The following is a 23,841-nucleotide window of genomic DNA, read 5'->3' as shown; positions in this document are numbered from 1 at the left end:
CGATCGCTTAAAAAACTCGAGTCCTGAATTGCGGCAGCGCATGAAGCATGAACGCTTTCGAGGAAAGATCCATCTGAAGAAAATTTCAAAGATCTGGTTTCAAGCTTTCCCGCAACCAGTGACAGCTACGAAATTGTTGCGAAAATTGTAAAAGAACGCTAAAATTTAATTTCATGTAATAAGGATTCATGTACCTAGCCTTCTTGCTCGCTGACCACTTACGATTAATAACTGTACCTGGAAATGTGACTTGAATTATATTGGTATTCTGACTACCTGGATCTTCCGAAACCCGATGCAGACTGAAATTACAGCCACTCGTCAAGCTGTGCATGAAGCTACAGAGGTAAAGGGACTTCATGCATGTGGTGACACAGACACACACTATAGTCACGATGTTCTACAACGCCAGGCACTGGATCTCACACCAAGAATGCACTGCATGCGGCCATTTCCGCAGTAATCAACTGGCCGCTATCCCCCTCGCTATCTGCTTCTCGGGCCGATATTTTTAACCGCATGTGCCGCCCTTGAGCGTCGCACATCACGCCCATCGAAAAAGACGCATTTTTCTTCTAAAAGTCGTTGTGGAAGATGCGATGAGGTAGGTATATCATGTTCCTGATAACTGCGTGGTGCACGCATGGAAACAGTTACGGACCAACTTTAGGCTGCACTACACGTTACATATTAAGTACGTGAACCTTCAATTTGATCAACTTTATCTACATAAAATGACGAACGCTGCAAGATCGACGACAGTGTGGGAAGAATTCTGATAAAAAAAAAGAGTTTTATGAACACAATTCGTGAATTTAAAAAAAATAATATTAAAATTTGACAGGAATGCGATCGCATACATGGTGAATCAGTCAAATAAATCTTAATAACAGGATTTTTTATCTCCTATGAAGTATTTTTAATGTTAAATTACTAAAGTACGTGAAAGTAGCATAAATTAAATATGTTATTCAACATGGTGCTAATTGGTACTAACATGTAAGCGCTTGGGTGTAAGATCATGCCGCTTGCTGCCCTCTTGCTTAGATCTATTCTATTTTGATGGAAAATATTGTATTTTAACTATCAAACCAATGTCTTGCAAGGGACACAAAGTGTGTAGACATGACGCGATAATATTTTTATTAGGAATTATGTGATTTTTTGGATTTTCATATTTTCATGTCATTTTTCAATCGGACTGGGTAAGTCAAGGTTCTACAGGAAGAAAAATTTTGAGAGATCGTTTTGTTGTGGAAAGTTGGAGGGAAGCTTCGGGTTTGAGTTTCAAGCCTCAAAGCACAAACTTAGAAAAATATATAACTCAGTATATATACTCACTGCAGTGAGAGACAAAGAGCGCATTTTCTCGTCGACGAAGACTTGAAGTCACGGACGGACAGACGGACGGACGGACGGACATGGTGAGCACAATAGCGCCTTTTTTCCATAAATGAGAAAATACGCTAAAGAGGCAGAAACTCGACGTGTTGTCACCCAAAAGTGATTGTAAATTCTATTCAACTGTTTTTAGCGCATTTTCTCTTTTATGGAAAAAATGCACTATTGTGCTCGCCATGTCCGTCTGTCCATCCGTGACTTCAAGTGTTCGTCGACGAGGAAATGCGCATTCTGTCACTCACTGCAGTGAGTACTGAATTATATTTTTTTATGGACATTGGTGAAATATAGTGTTTTTTTAGTAAGATTAAACCTAAGCGAAGTTACAAATGATAAGCAAAATCATTGCGTCCCAGGCCCCGACAACATAACCGTCTCTTACATGCAGGCTGCTAAGAATCCATATTTTCCTTTTTTCCAAGCGTTTTTTCAGAGAGCTATTCCAAGATCCGCTGCAAATGACGCTCCTCTTACCTTAACTGCCCGGCGGATCCTTGAATAAGATCCTCAATGACTTCTATGAACAGAAAAATACTTCCATTAGCTACAAGACTTTTACTTAAGACAACCTCACGAGCTTCCGATGTTATGTCTGCACTCGGACTCTAGCAAGAAATTATTCCTTTGGTGAGTTCAACTCGGATTTCTGCTTTCAGGCTTCAAGTTTAAAAATTCCCTGGTCGTTTTAATGAGCCCATCACCTTCTCAATCGGCGCCAAGGATAGGCAATGAATATTTAGTGCATATATACGGAACGCTGGTTGCAAATTCTTGTTTTTAAACACGCACAATCAAATTATTTCATATTCCATTGCCTCTTTATTTCCTGTTCACACTTAGCTCATCGTAATACAATCGTTGACAACTACCTCTTCTCCAAAATATATTCGCACGTAGGGTATAACAAATTTTCTCCCATTGCTTATTTATTTTCTTCTAACGAATTTCTTATCTATCGAATAATCTCTTTTAATGCCAATAATATAATGAAAACTGTGCGTAATACTTTATCTTGAACTCCATTGAGTACAAGACTGGTCGATTCGCCGGCAATGTGCACGAGTCCAGCGGTCGGTCCATCAGGTGATAGTCGTCACGCGACGGCGCAGTGCTGCGTCGTGGAGAGCAGGCTGCTACTTGGACCATGTGTGCTGTCTCTTCTAACGGTGGGTCAATTTAGGTGATGAATTTATAAATAACAATGTTTTTGTCCAGTGAACTTTATCACCTCTTCTGTGGTCAAAATGCTGGGTTAGCGCATAGGCTTTGTAGTCAAAGTGGTACATGGGTTTGTAGTGACCGGCTCGTGTACTTCTTCAGAAGTTTGATCTAAGTGCAGATTTTTATATGAAAGATTACTTCAAAAGAGAAGCGTATAAGCAGTACAATTGGTCGAACATGTCTGTATTAGATACGTTTTTAGTGAAAGTGTTTAGTTTTACGGTTTGTACAGAAATTATATCCGTAGTGACGGATACTTTTAGTTACACAGCTTGTATTGGAGCAGTCATTAGCGCAGTGCTTGCCCTGAACTGTCTCAACTGAGAAGGGGCTGTTTGATAAAGGTCTTCTCCATGTGAGGAAAGCGTGTAGATTATGCCGCCCTATATAGTCATCTAGTTGAGGAGGGAACTTGTAGATTGTACATACCAATTCTTCTGAATGAAGATACGTGTAGATTTTGCAGACCTTGTCTTCTGGATGAAGATGCGTGTAGATTGTGCAGACCTTGTCTTTTGGATGAAGATACGTGTAGATTGTGCAGACCCTGTCTTTTGGATGAAGATACGTGTAGATTGTTTTCTATTCTATTCTATTCTATTCTATTCTATTCTATTCTATTCTATTCTATTCTATTCTATTCTATTCTATTCTATTCTATTCTATTCTATTCTATCTTTCTGGATGAGGATACGTGTAGACTGTGCAGACCTTGTCTTCTGGATGAGTCTACGCCAGCAATGGGCGGGAAATCCTTAACTGCCTAAGCGAAGACACCGATTCGCTGGCTGAGCAGGAGCCTTGCTTGTGATGTTTATTGCACGCGTCACATGCTGATTTGTGAGCACAAGATGAGCGTTGGTGCTGCAGCTTCAGCCATTTATTCTGACTTATTTCGTGACTAAATTGATAACAGCGTAAATGCATTCGTAGTTAATGCGTTCCTGTGAGGAAGTCCAAACAGTTGAATAATTAGAGATAATATATCTACATTAATATAACAGGACATTTTACGAGTTGAGGGACATTCTGACGGATATGGCACTCTCTTGGCCGAGTCTGGCCAGAATAAGGAACCGAGGATTTACTTGGAGCGACGATAAGTTATATTATGTGATTATTCTTTGGATGTTCTGCTGCTGCATCCTCCCTTATTCTGCTTCAAATTAGACGAGAAAAGCTCCAATGTACGAATAACTTCTTGATTTTTTTGGTATTTTTTTATGGCTTTAGTTGATACATTATTACTCCTCAATAGCCTTAAACATTTTGTCATTTTCAATTTCATCAACAATTATCACTGCATTCCTCCTTGTCCATCATATAATGAATCACACCTACCTTAGAAAACTTGCCGGTAAGCCAGCAATTTGAATGTGATTCGTTATTTATCTCATAACGATATATATTACCAATATTTAGTCCTCAGTGTAAAATGAGATATAATTGTTCATTTTTTGCCGCAAGTATTAACATTTAGCTTCCCTTGTTCCGTAAGCAGGTCAAGCAGTATGTGTCCATTTCACGACACTTCCTGTATGAAGCCTCGACTCATTGATTTGTCATAAGTTGAAACTGAAATTGACCAAAAAAACTTATTTTCTTTGCAAATTTAGTGTACGCTTTCTTATTAGACATCTACTCATTCCAAACCTTATTTATCCTGCACAACTCTCACTACTCATTAACCTTCTCCCTCATCTCCCCTATTTCCGTTCCCCTCACCCTCACCCCTGAGGGGACCGAGGGCGATCCAGGCGCACGATGCGATCGAACGCAACCCAAAGCGTCAACTTTGGAAAGTATTTTTTTTCTCGTTGATTGTGTCTGGCGCGCCTCCCTGCCTCGCTTACCGGAAGTGAACGTCTCTTCCTCAGCGCGGGGACTCATCCCTCCATCCCTCCCTCACATCCTCCATCCCTCCCTCACATCCCTCCCTCCATCCCTCACATCCCTCCATGACCCTCCCTCACACCCCTCCATCCCTCCCTCACATCCCTCCATGACCCTCCCTCACATCCCTCCATCGCTCCATGACCCTCCTTTACATCCCTCCATGTCCCTCCCTCACATCCCTCCATGTCCCTCCCTCACATCCCTCCATCCCTCCCTCACATCCCTCCATGACCTTCCCTTACATCCCTCCATGTCCCTCCCTCACATCCCTCCATGTTCCTCCCTCACATCCCTCCATCCCTCTATGCCCTCCCTCACATCCCTCCATGTCCCTCCCTCACATCCCTCCATGACCCTCCCTCACATCCCTCCATGTCCCTCCCTCGCATCCCTCCCTCACATCCCTCCATGACCCTCCCTCACATCCCTCAATCCCTCCCTCACATCCCTCCATGAACTTCCCTCACATCCCTCCATGACCCTCCTCACATCCCTCCATGTCCCTCCCTCACATCCCTCCATGACCTTCCCTCACATCCCTCCATGTCCCTCCCTCACATCCCTCCATGACCCTCCCTCACATCCCTCCATGACCCTCCTCACATCCCTCCCTCACATCCCTCCATGTCCCTCCCTCACATCCCTCCATGAACTTCCCCCACATCCCTCCATGACCTTCCCTCACATCGCTCCCTCACATCCCTCCATGTCCCTCCCTCACATCCCTCCATGTCCCTCCCTCACATCCCTCCATGAACTTCCCTCACATCCCTCCATGACCCACCCTCACATCCCTCCATGACCCACCCTCACATCCCTCCATGAACTTCCCTCACATCCCTCCATGACCCTCCCTCACATCCCTCCATGACCCTCCCTCACATTCCTCCATCCCTCCCTCACATCCTTCCATGACCCTCCCTCACATCCCTCCATGACCCTCCCTCACATCCCTCCATGTCCTTCCCTCACATCCCTCCATGACCCTCCCTCACATCCCTCCATGACCCTCCCTCACATCCCTTCATGTCCTTCCCTCACATCCCTCCATGTCGCTCCCTCATATCCATCCATCCCTCCCTCACATCCCTCCATGACCCTCCCTCACATCCCTCCTTCTCTTCCTCACATCCCTCCATGTCCCTCCCTCACATCCCTCCATCCCTCCCTCACATCCCTCCATGTCCCTCCCTCACATCCCTCCATGTCCCTTCCTAACATCCCTCCATGTCCCTCCCTCACATCCCTCCTTCCCTTCCTCACATCCCTCCATGTCCCTCCCTCACATCCCTCCATCAGTCCCTCACATCCCTCCATGTCCCTCCCTCACATCCCTCCATGACCTTCCTTATGACCTTATGACCTTATGATGAGTTTAGGACGTCGCAGTCCACGGTCACGCTGATGCGCCGCCTTCGTCGTCCTCCGTCTCCGAGTCGTCGTCGGATGTAACGTTGGACGTGTTCCGTCTATTAGCCCTCATTTGGGCACGCTGATGCATTCCCTCACATCCCTCCATGACCCTCCCTCACATCCCTCCATGACCTTCCCTCACATCCCTCCATGACCCTCCCTCACATCCCTCCATGACCTTCCCTCACATCCCTCCATGACCCTCCCTCTCATCCCTCCATGACCTTCCCTCACATCCCTCCATGACCCTCCCTCACATCCCTCCATGACCCTCCTTCACATCCCTCTATGACCCTTTTTCACATCCCTCCATCCCTCCCTCACATCCCTCCATGACCTTCCCTCACATCCCTCCATGACCTTCCCTCACATCCCTCCATGACCTTCCCTCACATCCCTCCATGACCCTCAACCACAGCCCCTCTTTTCACTCACACTCTCTCAGTATACCACAACTCTCTCACTATTTAGTTCATGACCTCCTTTCTCTTTCTCTCCTCTTCTCTGTAGCCATGGCCTTATATTTCTCTCTACCGCGGATTTCTTTCTTCGCCCCCCACCGTCGCGGTCACAGCGAAGAATCATGACAATTCAGAGGGTAAGCGAGGTATTCAAGGCCGAGAATTTTTTTAATGATAATGAATTGATAACAGTCGTCTGAAAAAACTTCATCAGTGACATGAACGCCACTGGTGTAAAAAGAAGGAATAGTGTAGGTGAGAATATTCAACACGTGATTTAAGTATAACAAAAGTATTTCAACATAAATTAGTTTAGGAACACTTCCAAATTTATATTATCTATTCAAATAACGAGTAAGAACACCAAATCAATTAGATTTTTTACATGCATTAAAATTAAATTTTGGTTGTACTCATTAAGTCTTTCCTTCTATGGCTTCTCTACCGTATACGTCATGCTCGTTATTAATGTGCTTGATAATTATTTCTACAGTTATCACGAAGAAAATGTATTCCAAATCCATTTGTCTACTAATCTGTACAGGCTTCATAATGTAGTTCAAGTAACCTGTGAGAGCATTAATATTTGCTCTTCCAAAAAATACATTTGTAGTTTGCAACCGCCTACAATAAGAGAGTCTTGCTACAAATCACAAGCAGATTATGGCCGCTGATTCTTCCCCCCAAAAAATGCTATTATTTTGTGCACGTCTGAGCGTCCGGAGGAAGCTCCTATAGTAACTGCTGGCGCGTCCCAGAGTCTAGGAGATGTTTGCTCTCCCTTGCGATGTAGCCGAAAGCTGCTCCAAATGTTCCATTGCACACAAATGGAGTGATAACGATCCTGCTGACGGCTCCCAGATGCTAAAAAACGATTGGCTGATCTGAGCACAAGGCGAGCAGAAGTAACGGCTTTCCAAGCAATGGGCAAGACTGTTTAGCTCCGCTTCGACGAGTGTCTTCCTACAGATCTATGGAGCTTGCAGCAGCTCGATGCTCGGCACAAAGACATCGTTTTTGCTCGTCCCGAAGTTGCGTTCCTGCCAGCTTGATTACTTTAAAGGCTTCTAATATATTTTCCTTCGTTTAATACCGGCAGGGACAAAGTTTTCATCCTCACAGCAATATTTTGCACTGATGGAGCAATATTGTAAAATGTATATTATAATTTTCCATCATTCATACCAGAGAATGTATAGTAATTTGTAAATTGAAGCTTCATTCTTTCAAAAATGGAGGAAGAAAAGGATAGCTTCGAAGTAATATAAAATGTTTGGAATTCTTGCCAAATGCTGTTGCCGATTGTGATCACAACGAGTCTTCCAGCGCAATTTCCTTCTGTTGAATTGATTTATCATCTCCATTTCCATCTGCACTGCAAGCACAGTTACTTCGTACAGATTAGCCCAGTTAATTCAAACTCAAATTTCTCACGTTGCTTGCCCGCATATATAATTAATATATTTCTCATCGCATACAATTACTATAAATAATTTAATTTGCTATTTTAGCTAAACTCGCTTAATTTACTTTTCATATATACAACGTTATCGCGCTACAACGAATCTAGAACCAATTATTCATTTCAGGTGGTTCAAAAGGTTCATTTTTGTCAAAATATTTACAAATCTAGCCTATCCATCTATTCCATATAATGTGAGAGTAATTTGTATATTATTTTCGGCATGAAACTGTTATCCGTAATCTGCTGCAAAACTCCGGGGTGACGGTGCATCATTTTCTATTGCTTCCTCAGCGCGTTAGAAGACGGAACCCTTTTATTCAGAAGAAAAACCTCTCATGCTGCAACCATCAAGTTCTTTGGCATCAAGTTGCGCCCATGCTAAATAATTCAGTAAATATACGTTCCTGAACTACAAACTATTTTTAACAATCTCAATGGCAGTTGATTTTTACCCTGTTTTTTTTTTTTTCTATCGATTGAGAGCCTGTGGAAATATATTCCCCAACTTATAGTTAATATTTTATTTTAGTTTGTTGTTGATATATTTTTCTCTTAAGTGCATTTGTAATCGTATATAGTTTAAATTATTCCAATGCTATAGATTGATTGAAACGTTTAAAGATTTTCACAAGAGGCCTACATGATTTATATTCTTGTTATAATGAGCATATATACTTTTTATCTACTTAAAAAATATCTCCGAAACAAATCTCTTCATTATCATCAAGCTGCGTTTACCTAATAAATTTAAGTGAATCTCTCTCTTAAGCACTTTACGGCCTGGATTTCTCCCGCCGTAGCAAGTATCGTAATTTTCCATATGGATGTTGACGGGGCGTCGTGGTGAGTAATGGAGAGGACCTCTGCTGCAGGGGCGCTGCCCTTTGTGTGAGCGCGACGGTGTGTGCTGGACTGATCACATCGCTCCCCTCCAACAGCCAACAAAAACGTCCTCTTTCGGCAATTTCGTTCAGCATATCTATGGGCAATATATGGCAATAACAGTTGCGTAATATCTGCTATATTATTTCATTTGGTATATTGTAAAACATCTTCCTATCATATAGGTAGGATTACCTGTTTAACTGCGGTATTTACAAGCTGACCTGTTCGCCGAAAAGTGTTATTTCGGTGTTGCGCTACTAGCTTATCATCATGCATTAGTTTATTATAACTAATAGTATTATAGTATTGACTTCATTATAAATTTTCAAAAGCCACGAAGAAAGCATGATGAAAAACGAAGTGGGGGCAATCCAGTTATGTTAAGAGTTTGTTATTATAAAGTTACGCGAAGTGTTCATAACAATATCCCCTGACCAAACCCTGCATGAGCTTCCCATGGAAGTGCGCACGCGGCAAGTGCGTCGAGGGCGGCCGCCACAATACAACGACACCGACCATCACCAGCATCCCTTACATGTGAGCTGACGAAGCTATTGTGTTGTGCTACAATACAGATACTCTACAATGCGCTGTCACCATACAGATACTCTACAGTGCGCTGTCACTATACAGATACTCTACAATGCGCTGTCACTATACAGATACTCTACAATGCGCTGTCACTATACAGCTACTCTATAATACACTGTCACTATGCAGATACTTTACAATAAACTGTCACTATACAGCTACTCTTTATATACAATGCGCTGCTTGCCTGTGCCTTCACTGTGGAATGCTGCCACGCTTCTCAGCGAATGACAATTAGCTGGTATTGTTGGAGAGCTGCTGCCTGGGACGCGATTAAATCTTTAGACGAGATGAGAAGATGAAGCTCGCGAATGAGTATTAGTTCAATATTTCCTGTTACTGATGAATCTTAATTTGTATTCGTGTGAAAACGCCTTTATATTTTCATCAAGAATGTGAGTTTGCAGGCCGCTGAATTTTGATACATATTTTTCATCAACTCATCGCAAGCCATCCATCATTAGCATGTTACGAGCTCTTACTTGTGATTTCGTTCGAGTCGTAGTTGCATCAGTAAATGTCGTACCAACTGCACCAATAAAAGCAACAAGCAGAACTGCATCAGCATACTCATTGTCAAAATTAATGTAAGGCATCAAACAGCAATATCAGTTATAGAATTATTTGCATTATCAACCCCCAAAAAATCTTACCGCAAACTAAAACCACATTAAAAAAATCAACAGCATTGGCAATAAAGAAACAGCTAGTATCAGCTAAATGCATCACTCGTCTCAACAGGTAATAGCGGCAATATTTCTTCATTTTACACCAACGTATTTTCCATCAGCATCAGCAAAACAATTAACCTAATGTATTTTAACGAGCTCCAACATGACTTCAACAGCCGGAACAACAGCACCAGTCGAACCGAAATCAGTAACAGCAACTATAAGGCGGCAACGTCAACAAGGAGCAGCACCTGCACTGAAACACAGCACTAATAAGAGCAGCACCAGCAGCAGCTAACAGCACCAGCAGCAGCTATCAGCACCAGCTGTCCCGGCAGCAGCTAGCAGCACTAGCAGCACCAGCAGCACTAGCAGCACCAGCAGCAGCTAACAGCACCAGCAGCAGCTATCAGCACCAGCTGTCCCGGCAGCAGCTAGCAGCACTAGCAGCACCAGCAGCAGCTAACAGCACCAGCAGCAGCTAACAGCACCAGCAGCAGCTATCAGCACCAGCAGCAGCTAACAGCACCACCAGCAGCTATCAGCACCAGCAGTCCCGGCAGCACCATCGACTGGTAGGCTGCTGTTCCTTCCGGTAAATTGAAGACGACTGACGCGGAGGGCGCGTGCACAAAAAGCTGGTCGAGACAATGGCGCTGCCTAATTTACTGCAGTCATCACTGCGCTCTCTACTTTATTCTTCCTGTTCTAATGTATGCGAGAAATATTTAATCCTTCAAAGAAATAATATTTACCGACAGCAAACTCGAATGTTATTACGGTGATAGTAAGTTCAGAGTCTACTGTAGAGTATTAAATTATTCAGGTATCCTGATCAGCATGTGTCTTCATCCACCTCGCTGAGACTAAACCCATGCACATAAGCGAGTAAATCTAAATTGTTTCTTCAAGAAAATATCTGTGTCAACTTTTACAAGCACAAAATTCACACAAATAAGTCATCGGGACTCACTTGTATCAGTGAGTGCATCTCTGCGTCCGCTTTTACGAGGCTCGCGCCGGAGCTTTGAAGACATTAAGACCACGCGACCGCTGATCTAAGGCAGTTAAGTGAAACACTGAACGTAGGGCTAAGCCGCCCTATACGCGCTTCCTCATGTCGAGGGAAGGCCAATTAATGAGTGAGGGTTCGAGGGGCTTGAGGGTTCTAGCATCCAGTCAATGCTGAGTGAAATAGACGTGTTGTTCTATCATCCAGTCAATGCTGAGTGAAATAGACGTGTTGTTCTATCATCCAGTCAATGCTGACTAGATCAATCGCATTACCAACAACAACTGGTATTTGAAAACTTACACAGTCGGTTTTGTAGTTAACCATAACTTGTTGTTATAATATGATTTGTTTGATTGCCTCAGGCGTACGGCCCTCAGTAAGCTTCTTTTACACACTCCACAAGCCATGACTCGGCACTGTATCCAGCTCTCGGTGCCGAAAGGATGTTTTATAATCCAAACTTTCGATTATTGCCAAACTTTTCTATACTGGCCGTTGGGTCAAAGTTGTATTGAATGTTTGAAGACAATATCGGTTAAAATTCTTGTTTAATCTTTACAATTAAGGCCCGCTTCTAATATTTATAAAAATGTTGCAGTCTTTTTTGCAAAAAAATTTTGCAGTCTTTATTCACAATTAAAGTCCCGTGCTTACAGTTCTGGTCTCATGCATGCAAATGAGATTACATATTCATAGATAAGGCTCTGTTTAAACAACTCAGGTCACTTGTTTACAACTTAGGACACGTGTAAGCAATTCAGGCCCCATGCATGCAAATCTGATCCCATGTTTGCTATCTAAGTCTCGTGGATAGTATTATGGTGACGTGTATACAATTTGCGGCTGGTGTATACAATTTAGGGTCCGTACTTTGAATTCAGAACGCCTGTTTACCATTCAAATCCCATGTTTGCCATTCAGTTCTGATATTTACTACTCACGTCCGGTGTTTATCATCCAGGTCCGGTGTTTACAATTCATGTCCGGTGTTTAAAATTCAGGACCGGTGTTTACCTTTCAGGACCGGTGTTTACAATTCAGGTCCGGTGTTTAAAATTCAGGACCGGTGTTTACCTTTCAGGTCTGATGTTTACAATTCAGGTCCGGTGTTTAAAATTCAGGACCGGTGTTTACCTTTCAGGTCTGATGTTTACAATTCAGGCCCGGTGTTTACAATTCAGGACCGGTGTTTTTAATTCAGGTCCTGGTTTACCATTCATATCCGGTGTTTACAATTCAGGTCCGGTGTTTACAATTCAGGACCGGTGTTTACCATTCAGGTCGGATGTTTACAATTCAGGACCGTTGTTTACCATACAGATCCGGTGTTTACAATTCAGATCCGGTGTTTACAACTCAGGTCCGGTGTTTACAACTCAGGTCCAGTGTTTATCATTCAGAATTCATCTCCTGTGTTAGCAATTCATGTGTACGGTTAAGTTTTAAAGCTGGCCTTGCCAATATCAAACTCGGTATCCGGAGTTACGATCACCGTAGCAGTTACATTACTTGCGTCTCTTAATACTGTTCATTCCAGAGTATGAAGCCAATGAAGTCTTACAGCCTCCCGAAAATTTTGTACGTAAAAATCATTTCGGAATTCTTATTTGAATGCTAATCATAATTTTGGTGAATTCGTGATTTACATTAGCTTCCAGTCTTAAAGCATCACGTTCTGCTTACCGCCTAAAAATCGTAGCAGAAAATTTCTCAAGCAAATAACTTTTTTAGTGGGATGTTTACACCCTCTGAAAAATATTTAATTTCGCCAGAATGCAATTTTTTGATTTGTTCATATGTATCCCAATAGCATACCTATATCATTGCCTTTCTCATTCAGCCATAAAAATATTTAAAACATAATAGCGATATAGAAGCTATCAATAAAAGAGATCAATAGTACGAGGTACCGCTACATCTTTCGTAGCTCGAATCTCTTTGAAGGCTAAGGCGGAATAATTGAGACACGAGGCTTCGTTCTTTGACGATACGCGGCTCCTCTATCTTCATTTCACATTTTTGCTTCGAAAGTTATGACTGGGAAAATTGAAAGAACCCATAATTCACTGTTGAAGTAGCTCTTAATTGTGCATTATTGGGAGTATTTATATAATGAATAAGGGCGAGTTATATCATGATAGCTCATCTCATTAATTTGATTTGTGGTATCTGTGAACTCAGAATTGATACGAGTTGATATACCTACAAATCATCAAAAAAGTATTAAGTCATAATAATTGTACTCAATAATAATACCGTATATAAGCAGGCTAACCGGCAATGTGCTCGAGACAGCTTCACTTGGTAACAGGTTGGCCCCGTCAATTGCCATGAAATCAGAGCGTTCGGTCCTTGGATCTCTTTACGGAGCATTCTTCCTTTCAACGCACATCAATCAAATAAGGTCGACCACGAGTTCCAAGATTTGATTCACTCAACTATTTTTAAATAAAAATATGAAGAACACGCGAAATTTTAGCGGCTTTATGAGGCATTCTTCAAATTCTAGAAACAACGCAGGAATGCAGACAGAAATTGCCGGAGCGCCCTGCTAATCAAATGAATCAATGTGATGGAGGTGTCTTAGATTTTAATCCATTGGTTGCTTGAACAATAGTTAAGTTGTAAATAAGTCAACTGTCTTCTGAGTTATAAGTATAGGCGGCATTATGTGTGCTGAAATGCATTTAGGACGTTTCATGATCTAGATCCGTTCCGGTTGCTGTTCAGCAACGTAGCCGTGATATAGTGATGATCTATATCATTTTTAGTCGCCGATGAGGTTTCAAGATATTTGTTCCCATGCATGGCGACTAATTTCCTAGTCAATAGTAAATTCGGAATGAGTGGATTTATGCGCTGATAATCTTCTCCATAAACTCAGTTCTTGATTATTCTTACTTACATTATGAGTCCGCTTAAATTGCAAGCTCACTAAGAATTTTCTTGCTTTTAAATTCTTAAGTATTCTTATATAATATATTTTCTGCCGAAACGGAAGCGCTTCGCTGGAAAGCCAATCGTTGATGATGCATGGTCGTGACTTGAATTATCTTGAGTCACATGATGTACAACACAAAACAACCATGTTTTAGCTTCATTATGATCATATAATTCGATGAAAGTCGTACATTTATCATCAGTTCTAAGGCCGTTATGCCGCCTATTTGTGCTCATTTCTTCTTGTGATATCGGAAGCAGGCTGCGTAACATGAAACTAATTTTGTGGTTTGTATCATTTTTGTCACTCCGACTCAGCGGCTGAGTTTCCAACTTGAGACAAGTGAACCTCCGACAAAAACCACCGCAGTCCTCGACAAAACCGCGTGTCTAATAAATAAGCCTAATGATCTAAGTTTCTATTCATCAAGCACTTAAAGTACCGCACCCCGGATTTTTTCTTGCCAAACTTGGGTGAGTTTTGAGTCTAAATGGAAGAAGAGGCCATTTTTATCATCATTTGAGGTGGGTTTTTGCGGGCCACGCGACCCTCGCTCGTATTTGGCTCTTGGCACGAGATCAAAAGCTCAGGCAGCGCGCGGGCGTCTCAAGCATCGTCCTCCGCGGCAGTTTCCGCAACGATGCTCCACTCTCGTGTACTGAGAAAAAATTGGCAACAAAATACCTGGATAAATGCACGCACTTGTACGTTTTTTTAGAAGCAGACGATAAAATTTATGGCATTGATGAAAATTTTCAATTCCTATTTTATTTCCTTTACACATATTGTCAATTACCTGCTTTCCAATAATAATTTCATACGCACAACGTAGCTCTCTAGTTTGTACATATGTTCGATTACATGCATTCCTCTTATGAAATGATCAATTGCTTTATCTTTCTTGTAGTTTTCGCAATTTTTCGTTCACATTTTAGAATTTTGAAAAAGAAAGATTACAAATTCAGAATTCATCGTATCAGAGGACTCATGCACTCCAACCAATGACAATAAGGCTGAAACATACTGTTGACTATTGAAAGCCCTTCTATTAGATTTTAACATTCCGAAACTTTTAAAGTTAGCATTTAATTGCAGAAATACGTGTCCGAGAATCACGTTTTTTGCGTTTAGACTTTTTAAAATTCTTTCTATTCGATTAGCTGGAAAATAATTGAGACAGTACTCACTGCAGTGAGTGACAGAGCGCGCATTTTCTCAGACAGACAGACGGACGGACGGAATGACGGACAGACGTACGGACATGACGAGCACAATAGCACCTTTTTTTCCATAAATGAGAAAATGCGCTAAAAATAAGAAAAAAATAAAAAATTGTGCAGAATCTGCATTCTGGCAATTTATTTAATAGGGTTTTAGAATGAAGAAGGTTTTGTAGTTATTAAACGCGATGGGATTATTTTGGAGATCGTTATCACATTGCATTATATTCTAGGTTCAAAATACAATAGGATATGCAGGTATAATTTGGTCAGGCTGGAAAACTTTGCGAAGACAGGTTTCAGGCTGAAAACTGTATGCTGCTGGAAATGAAATTTTCGAAGCTGTTCTTCGGAGAAGATAATATTTTTTATCAAAAAATTTTTTGCCTTAGAAAAATAATCGCTTAATTTAGCTCTTCTTTTATAAATAAATTTTCTGTACGAACGACATTCCTCATCGAGAATTTCATAAAAAAAATCTTTAATCATATCCTGCCAGAAACTTGGTAGCAGTTTCAACGAGAACTTATGGCGACATGCCATTAGAATCTGGTTTTGTCAACAATATTTAGACCGCTTGTATTTAATAATGCCTCTGACGCAGCTTGTTATTTCAAAAGCAAATATCATTTAGCAAATTAACATTGCCCAAAAACGCTAACTGGCTCTGAAGCAAGGCATGAGAGCTGGGCGACATCGAGTCGTGGGGTTGTTACTGAAGTAACGCTTTGCGGTCGAATATCTTTTAGTAACTCTCAGGTAACAAAAATGAGTGACTGGATTAACTCTCATGTCACACAAATGAGTGATACCAAGTAACCCACTAGTTACCAGAATGAGTGACGTGAGTTAATGTCATCATGAGTGATCTTTCATGGTAACCTGGCTAAGTATCAACAAATATTTTGATCTCAAAAAGTAATACAGTTTACCGTAGCAATCCTAACAATCATAACGGGTTTTTACAGGTTTATTTTAATGCAGGTTGCTTAAAAAATCCGGGCGTCTCGCAAGGATTCAAGGGTTCGTTGTTTCTTCACTAATAAAATAAGTATCAAATCATTCATTCATAATTTCAATTGTCGAAACCTATCATTTAATTGCAAGGGGCGACTCGCTGTACAACTTGAAATGCACGTTAAGTGTACGCTAAAATTACTACTACTTTTTCCTAAATTAGAAACTGTTATTTAAGTTTAAGTATTAAAATTATTGAACATTCCAGGGTGATACTAACACGTATTTCTTCATCTGCCTTAAGGAAAATATTAATATGACGTTTTCTGCCTAAAAATTCAAAGTGCTGCTGGGTCAGATATTTATCTAAAAATGAATTTGTTCCATAAATGCGGTTGATTTGTTTAGTAAATCGCAAGATATCTAAATTGTGTAAATACAGGACTGTTTTCCTTTCTATTCTACCTTTATTCTAGATATTTTTGATGTTGCAGTACGCGCGTTGCTAAAATGTAGTTACTAGACTAAAACATTACGTCAATTGATGCGCCCACGTACGCGATGGCGATTACAGAGATCACTAAACATCTATAATTATTTTCCACGCTGCTTTACGCTTATTATAATATAATAGTTCTAATGTTTTGCTAAGTTTCTTGTACACAATAGAAACAAAAATGTCTTGCGCCTAGAAGTTGAACAAGTTCTACCCAAGCCAATAATGACCAGACTCGAAGATTTCTAATCATTGTTCCTATTCACGAAGACCAAAGCAAGACATTCTATGGGAAATGAGTTGCAATAAAGTCGATATTTTATCAGTCGTTGAAATCACAAAAAGATTGGGAAGCGAACATAACGGAGAAACCCCCATAAAAAATTTCACCGCTTCTGCGACCACAAACAAAGATTCGGTATTCAAAGCTTCTGCTATTTTTTTATTCTTCGGCGCAGTTTGTCTTAGGGGAAAATTTTTGAAAGTGATTGCCTGGAACTTGTGAAGAGAATGGGCACATAAAGTGGTTCTCGTGACCGCAATAGGATTAATGGACGCCATAAAAACACTTTACGAGATTCCATTCACTGCCTCATCCAAAAATACCGGAATGATTCAAGTGAGGGAAACTTTAGGAATTTCTGCGGGAAAAATACCTCAGAGGTACCTTTCCAATGGCCCTTTTGGTAAACAACCTGAAAATGAGGGCGGGATTTGACCCCTGCACTAGCTTGTCACATCACTTGACCCTCATTTAACCCTCACTTGACTCTCGAAAGCTCTTGTCTAAACCAATCAAATGATAGTGTTTGACAGAAGGCTAAGCCTTTTGCAGCTCAGAACCAATAAGGAGCTAGCAATCCAAATTCCAGACTCCAGTCAGGCCAATACCGTGCCAGAATCCCAGTCATTTACCTCACTTCCCTCACCGCGCCGCGAGTCTCGACCAATCCCCTCGCGTGGATGCATCAGGAACAGACCAATGCGAGTTCACGAAAGGCTCGCCGAGGTCCGAGATTAATGAGTGTCTGCTATCAGATAAGATTGTCTGAAATTAATAGTAAACATGCCATTATATCGGCGCGCTGCAGCTCCATTATTGTTTCTGGCTCTTGAAACGTTTTGCCGGCGACTGCTTCTGGCGTACTGCAATGCTACTGCGTCGAGTGACGACTTCTTGCAAGCAACATATAACACCTACGTGGCAGTCAGACCTGCGTCGGTGGCAGTCAGACCTGCGTCGGTGCTAGTCAAACCTGCGTTGGTGGCAGTCAGACCTGCGTTGGTGGCAGTCAAACCTGCGTTGGTGGCAGTCAAACCTGCGTTGGTGGCAGTCAGACCTGCGTTGGTGGCTGCCAAACCTGCGTTGGTGGCAGTCAGACCTGCGTTGGTGGCTGCCAAACCTGCGTTGGTGGCAGTCAGACCTGCGGTGGTGGCAGTCAGACCTGCGCTGGTGGCAGTCAAACCTGCGCTGGTGGCAGTCAGACCTGCGGTGGTGGCAGTCAGACCTGCGGTGGTGGCAGTCAGACCAATAATATCATCTTAATGTTTCTCTGATAAAAAATAATTCTTCTCGCCATGAATACTGATTAACAAAATACTTGAAATATTATTTACATGAACATATCAGCATATGTGTTATAGACGTTCCCGTGAACTCTAACGCATAAAATTGAATCTTCCTGATCACGATTCGCGAAGAAAATTAAAAAAAGAAAAACTTGTCATCGATTTAATTTCTCAAATTTATTAATTAACATAATTAGAAATTTTTTAGAACACATCTTCTTCACGCTATTCTACTAAATGATTAGTTATCATTATTTAATTATATTATGCAGTGTCATGAAAATTCGCCAGAAAATATCTATACGAGAATCATAGGCAGCAAAACAAACAAATGTATGGTTGCAGCTCTGGGAAATGTATTGAACATAAGTACTGAAAGAACTTGCAATGAAGTATGCCTACCAAACGTCCACGTGTCTGAACACTAGAACAGTAAATTTATGAGCGAAGAAAGGGCCAAAAAGTTCATTATAATTCAATTGAAAACATTTCGTACATCAGAATTATCATCAGTTTGAACTTCATTGATGCAATTATAACCAACAAAAAGCATGATTAATTTAAATGGAGGAGATTAAAACACTAAATGACCTGATAAACTTTACAAATGATGTGAAGTATATTTGATTGACTATTTTGATTGGATAAAAACTATGTAATCCTTATTACAAATGGGTTTCAACTTGTATGGCACCAGAATGTAAATAAGTGCTATAGTAAAGTCATCATCAGAGTTGAAGGTTTTCATGAGAAGTTAACTCTACGGAAAGTCAACTCAGGGTTCGAGTTACTCGGACGCATGCTGAAGTCTGGTGACGCTTGCATTAGTTTATAAAAAAGGTCTTTAGAAATCTTGATACAGTGAATTTTCGCGACACAATAGCATTGGTTAGCTTTGAGAACGCAAGTTGTTGTGGAGAAGCTGAAGTGATTTTAAATCTACCGTCCGTTGAAAAGATCTGATCAAAAGGCCAGTCTAGTCAAGAAAAGTACAAGAATCGGCGACAGGCCTATCCAGGCCTATTCTTTAATGCCGAAGATACTATACTATTATACTATACTATACTAAGTGAGTGCACACTCCACGCTTCTCTTACGCGCATTTTCTCATTTATGAAAAAATGCACTATTGTGCTCGCCATGTCCGTCTGTCTGTCCGTCTGTCTGTCCGTCCGTGATTTCTAGTTTTCGTCGACGAGAATATGCGCTCTCTGTCAGTCACTGCAGTGAGTACTGAGTTATATTTTCTGCCCTATTGTTTAATTAAATAACTATATGCCAGCAATGATTTCTAACAAAGCTGTTGAAAATTTGAATCGATTTATTTCTCGAAAAGTTTTGTTCTTCGAAAAAAACTTTAGACCAGTTAAAAAAAAAACAAGTGAGTTATTCATACAAGATGGCTGTACGGTTTGTTTAACACCGTTGAACTTGGGTACTTAATTTGAATTGAACATTAAATTGGAATGTTTGACTGCTTTTAACTCATACTTCCGCTCCAGGAGGTCAAGTCAAGAATATAACGAGCTCAGTGATTGTTTTGGGGTGGGTTTTACAATATATACGGGACTAGCTAAAGTCCAGGGTTTGGTTATACACTATAAATGTGACTATGTATCCTGATCACTCGGTATCAGTAATACTCTGCTACACCTTCATTACCAACATGAGCACTGTGAAGGACTTCAAAAACATCTAACGAAGCTACTTATGGGAATACTGAGTAACGCATGTTACTCAGCGCTGACTGCGCATTACTATGCACACGCACGTTACTCAGCGCTGACTGCGCATTACTATGCACACCCACGTTACTCAGCGCTGACTGCGCATTACTATGCACATGAGGACGAACCGTGCATCCTGTAGCCGCTATGAGGCGTCCTGCTAATTATCCTTACAATAGAAGACCAGCTCCATGTCTCCTCCTCTGCAGGCGCTTTAGAAATCCCCTTCCATTTTATTAGGCCGAGCTTCCGAACGCCGCGTTTCATCTTCGTTAGGAGCAAAAATGTCATCTGAATTAAGGTTTTGGTCTCTAAAAATTCTGCATTAAATCCAAATTATGATTTCGGTTCCAAAGGCTACTTTTCCGTGTCTTAAAAATAAATAATCTTCATCAATAACGAACAATAGATCAACGATCCTGATAATAAGTTAAGCAAGATTATCTACACGCTTATCTCAAGGTCGTCTTTATTAAAAACCATCAGCTTAAACCAATAAAATCTTTAATGCGCTCGGGGGGGATTCTGATAAAGTATATAAAATATTGAAATTCGTAATCGTCGTTCATTTCCAGGTATGTCATAAGAAATTAAATTTTATTTGATGGCAGCGTCAGCGCATAACAAATTTTCCTGCAAAAAAATCAAATCAATTTTATAAAGTCTTTTAACAGGAATTAATCATAAAATAGATATTGCTTAAATATTTGTGCGGAAATTCAAACCATAAACGGTTTGCACATTTGTACACTAAATTGCATAGTTATTTAGAACTAGTGGACACCAGATCCACATTACAAAAAGTAACGTGATTCAACACTAGCATGGGCTCGATAAGGCAGCGTAACGCCTTTAACGTTTCCTGTTGTTCCGAAAAATTTGCCCTGTAAGCTCGCCATTGCCTGCAATGGCCTGCCATTTTTGGCGGCTGCGTCGGCATTTGCGTGGAATTTTAGAGCAGACGTCGCTGTGAAGCTTAACAATCACTTTCTTTAAATTCTAGCAGCTTATTTGACTGCCTGGTAATTGTGCCGACATATGAGATCAGGCATGTGACCTGGCATGTTGGTGAATCAAGCTATGCTATCAGCATGTGACCTGGCATGTTGGTGAATCAAGCTATGCTATCAGCATGTGACCTGGCATGTTGGTGAATCAAGCTATGCTATCAGTGCAAGTAAATGCAAGCAATCAAAGAACTTTTGTTAACAACTAACTAATTTACAGGATGATTTCAATTTAAATGGCCTTTATATTCGTACACTATTGTCAACTTAGTGTCACTTAAAACTATACTTAATCTTAATGAATTAAAATTTAACTTTATCTGCATGCCAATGTTCAATATTGAAAAAATTAAACACGCGACCTCAAAGTTGTGTACAAATTTGCCATCGAAAAAACAAAACACGCAATCTTAACTTTTGCATCGAAAAGATCGTCAGCTTCGAAAGTTTTCATACAACTGCGTTTTCTGGAGCCTCGGTATCGCTGTTTCTATTGCCGCGTTTGTGTGACCGCAATTGGAGTTTTTTCCGAGGCGTGAGGGCAAGAGGGTAGCGAAGGGGCACCTCGGCAGGTCCTCATTTCCGAATCACATTTTAACAAATGACTTCTCATGAAATACGGCGCCTGGGCCCATAAAGCTGAGCGCATCGTTCACTTTTATGCTCAGCTGTTGCGAGCCCCAAACGCAACTCCACTTCCAGTCTGCTCACTCCCAGTCCCGGCTCATACCACGGGACTGCGACTGGTTCACTTCCACTCCCAGTTCATACCGCGGGGCTGCGACTGGTTCACTCCCACTCCCAGCTCATACCGCGGGGCTGTGACTGGTTCACTCCCACTCCCAGCTCATACCGCGGGGCTGCGACTGGTTCACTCCCACTCCCAGCTCATACCGCGGGGCTGCGACTGGTTCACTCCCACTCCCAGCTCATACCATGGGACTGCGACTGGTTCACTTCCATTTCCAGCTCATACCATGGGACTGCGACTGGTTCACTTCCATTTCCAGCTCATACCAGGCAGCTAGAAGCCTGGAACCTATCTTTCTCATCTCTGTTATATTTTAGCGATCAAGAGTATAATTCGGTTAACTTATTATATTACTGAACAAAACAGATGAACAGTGAAGCAAGAAATAAATCCCCTCCTGCTACTATGTTTTAAATTGCTTGTATCAACCCTGGTTTGATTGTGGCAATCTTGCCTTCAATCGTGCGCTTGGTCAATGGACTTATGCTGTAAAAATTGAGTCATAATTATTGATATTCTATATGTATTTGACTGTCGCTAGAATCATTTAAATGTTAGTTCGAAAAAATTAGCATTTTTGTTGCCGAAGGAGCTGCATTGAAAAGTATTTTTGTAACATGACTTTTTTCATGTTAATGATTTTTCTCGTCCAAATTATTTATTGAAGCGTAGACGTTAAAAACTACATTTATTTCAATGTTGATCAAAGCCATATTCTCCTGTAATTAGGACACTTATTGCTTATAAATTAATAATATATTAATTTTTTTGCCAAAAACAAAACTTTCAGTACAAATGGAAATTTCACAACCTCAACGTTTCAGATGCCGTTCACTACTTTCCCCATAAGCCTAAGATGTTCATGTTTTCCCGAGTGTTGGGGAGCGAGTTTGTTGTTAAGCCCCATTCACATTCACATAGCCCATTCACATTCACGGAGCCCATTTGGTTTGGGACAAACAAGTCATTCCGTTTGGTAAGCGGCGAGGTTTCGTAGCATTTCGCTTCCACGACATTTCTTAGCAGCATAACTGCAGCTAACGGACCAGCGCTACATGACGCTCTGTGAGGCGCATACTGAATAACTCCAGGCTCCAATGCACACGAAATGAGTTCACGAAGATCCCTAGTTTTTGTAAAATTTGTCTCCTAACTTTGCATAAATAATACGCATAAAAAATATAACTCGGTACTCACTGCAATGAGTGACAGAGAGCGCATTTTCACGTCTTTCAAGTCGCCAAAAACGTGAAGTCAGACAGACGGACAGACGGACGGGAGGACGGTCATGGCGAGCACAATAGCGCCTTTTTTCCATAAATGATAAAATGCGCTAAGAAGAAATAAGAATACGCTCATTACTCGTATACACGAAACACAATATGCAAATCAGTCTTCTAATTTTTTCAAGACCTCTCACGGAATAAAATTTTCCCCAGAACTCTAGGCTCCTGTTACCATAATTTATTGGCTGGGAGGCAGGGACTGAACTTCGTGCCGAAGGTTAGACATTTCCAGTTACACATCTCCCTCACTCTATGCAGAGCGCTGCAGTTTCACTCGCTTGCTTCCAGAGATCATGGTGCTCTGAAACTGAACAGTGATGCTCCATCTGGCAATCATGATTTCGATGGTGTTGCCAGTATTAGTGCAGCACTATTTTAGTGCTTGATCTTGATTCTCACGCAATTATCTCTACTTTAATTGACAGCTCCGCGATGATCGTTTTCGGATCCCTAAATGTGCATTCCAAGCTCCTTTAAAATTTGATCTTGATTGGATAACAAATTCATAATTTCACAATTACTCACCCCGGCTTCTTATAACATCACTTTATTTTCATGTTATTCCTTTTGTATCTGAGCATTCACCATCATATGAAAGATGGAATATATGTTCAAATCCACAAAGTTATGTATGCGAACTAACGTATTACTGTAGTAAGCTGATATATATAACTGCGTATTATGACATCGAGACTCTCATGATTACTGACAAGCGTTCATGAGATTGCAGCAGAGTTGCTTATAAAAAGTCATGAATAGGTAGAGAATATAGGTAGAGAATATAGGTAGAGAATATAGGTAGAGAATATAGGCAGAGAATATAGGTAGAGAATATAGGCAGAGAATATAGGCAGAGAATATAGGCAGA

General features: G+C 41.1%; 1 protein-coding gene across 1 annotated transcript in view; it reads right to left on the bottom strand.

Moving 5' to 3' along the window:
• Nucleotides 1–21,988, bottom strand: part of LOC108664316 (putative protein TPRXL) — a 44,439-nt gene extending 22,451 nt beyond the window's left edge. The window contains exons 1-2 of the mRNA XM_018150883.1: nucleotides 21,913–21,988; nucleotides 17,848–18,141 (exon numbers count right to left, since the gene is read on the bottom strand). Coding sequence (XP_018006372.1) covers nucleotides 17,848–18,141; nucleotides 21,913–21,988 — 370 coding nt within the window. The remainder of the gene's footprint in view (nucleotides 1–17,847; nucleotides 18,142–21,912) is intronic.
• Between the last annotated feature and the right edge of the window lie 1,853 nt (nucleotides 21,989–23,841).

Source organism: Hyalella azteca, unplaced genomic scaffold (assembly GCF_000764305.2).
Source record: "Hyalella azteca isolate HAZT.00-mixed unplaced genomic scaffold, Hazt_2.0.2 contig12232, whole genome shotgun sequence".
Classification (NCBI taxonomy): Eukaryota; Metazoa; Arthropoda; class Malacostraca; order Amphipoda; family Hyalellidae; genus Hyalella; species Hyalella azteca.
This window is presented reverse-complemented; position numbering and strand designations above follow the sequence as displayed.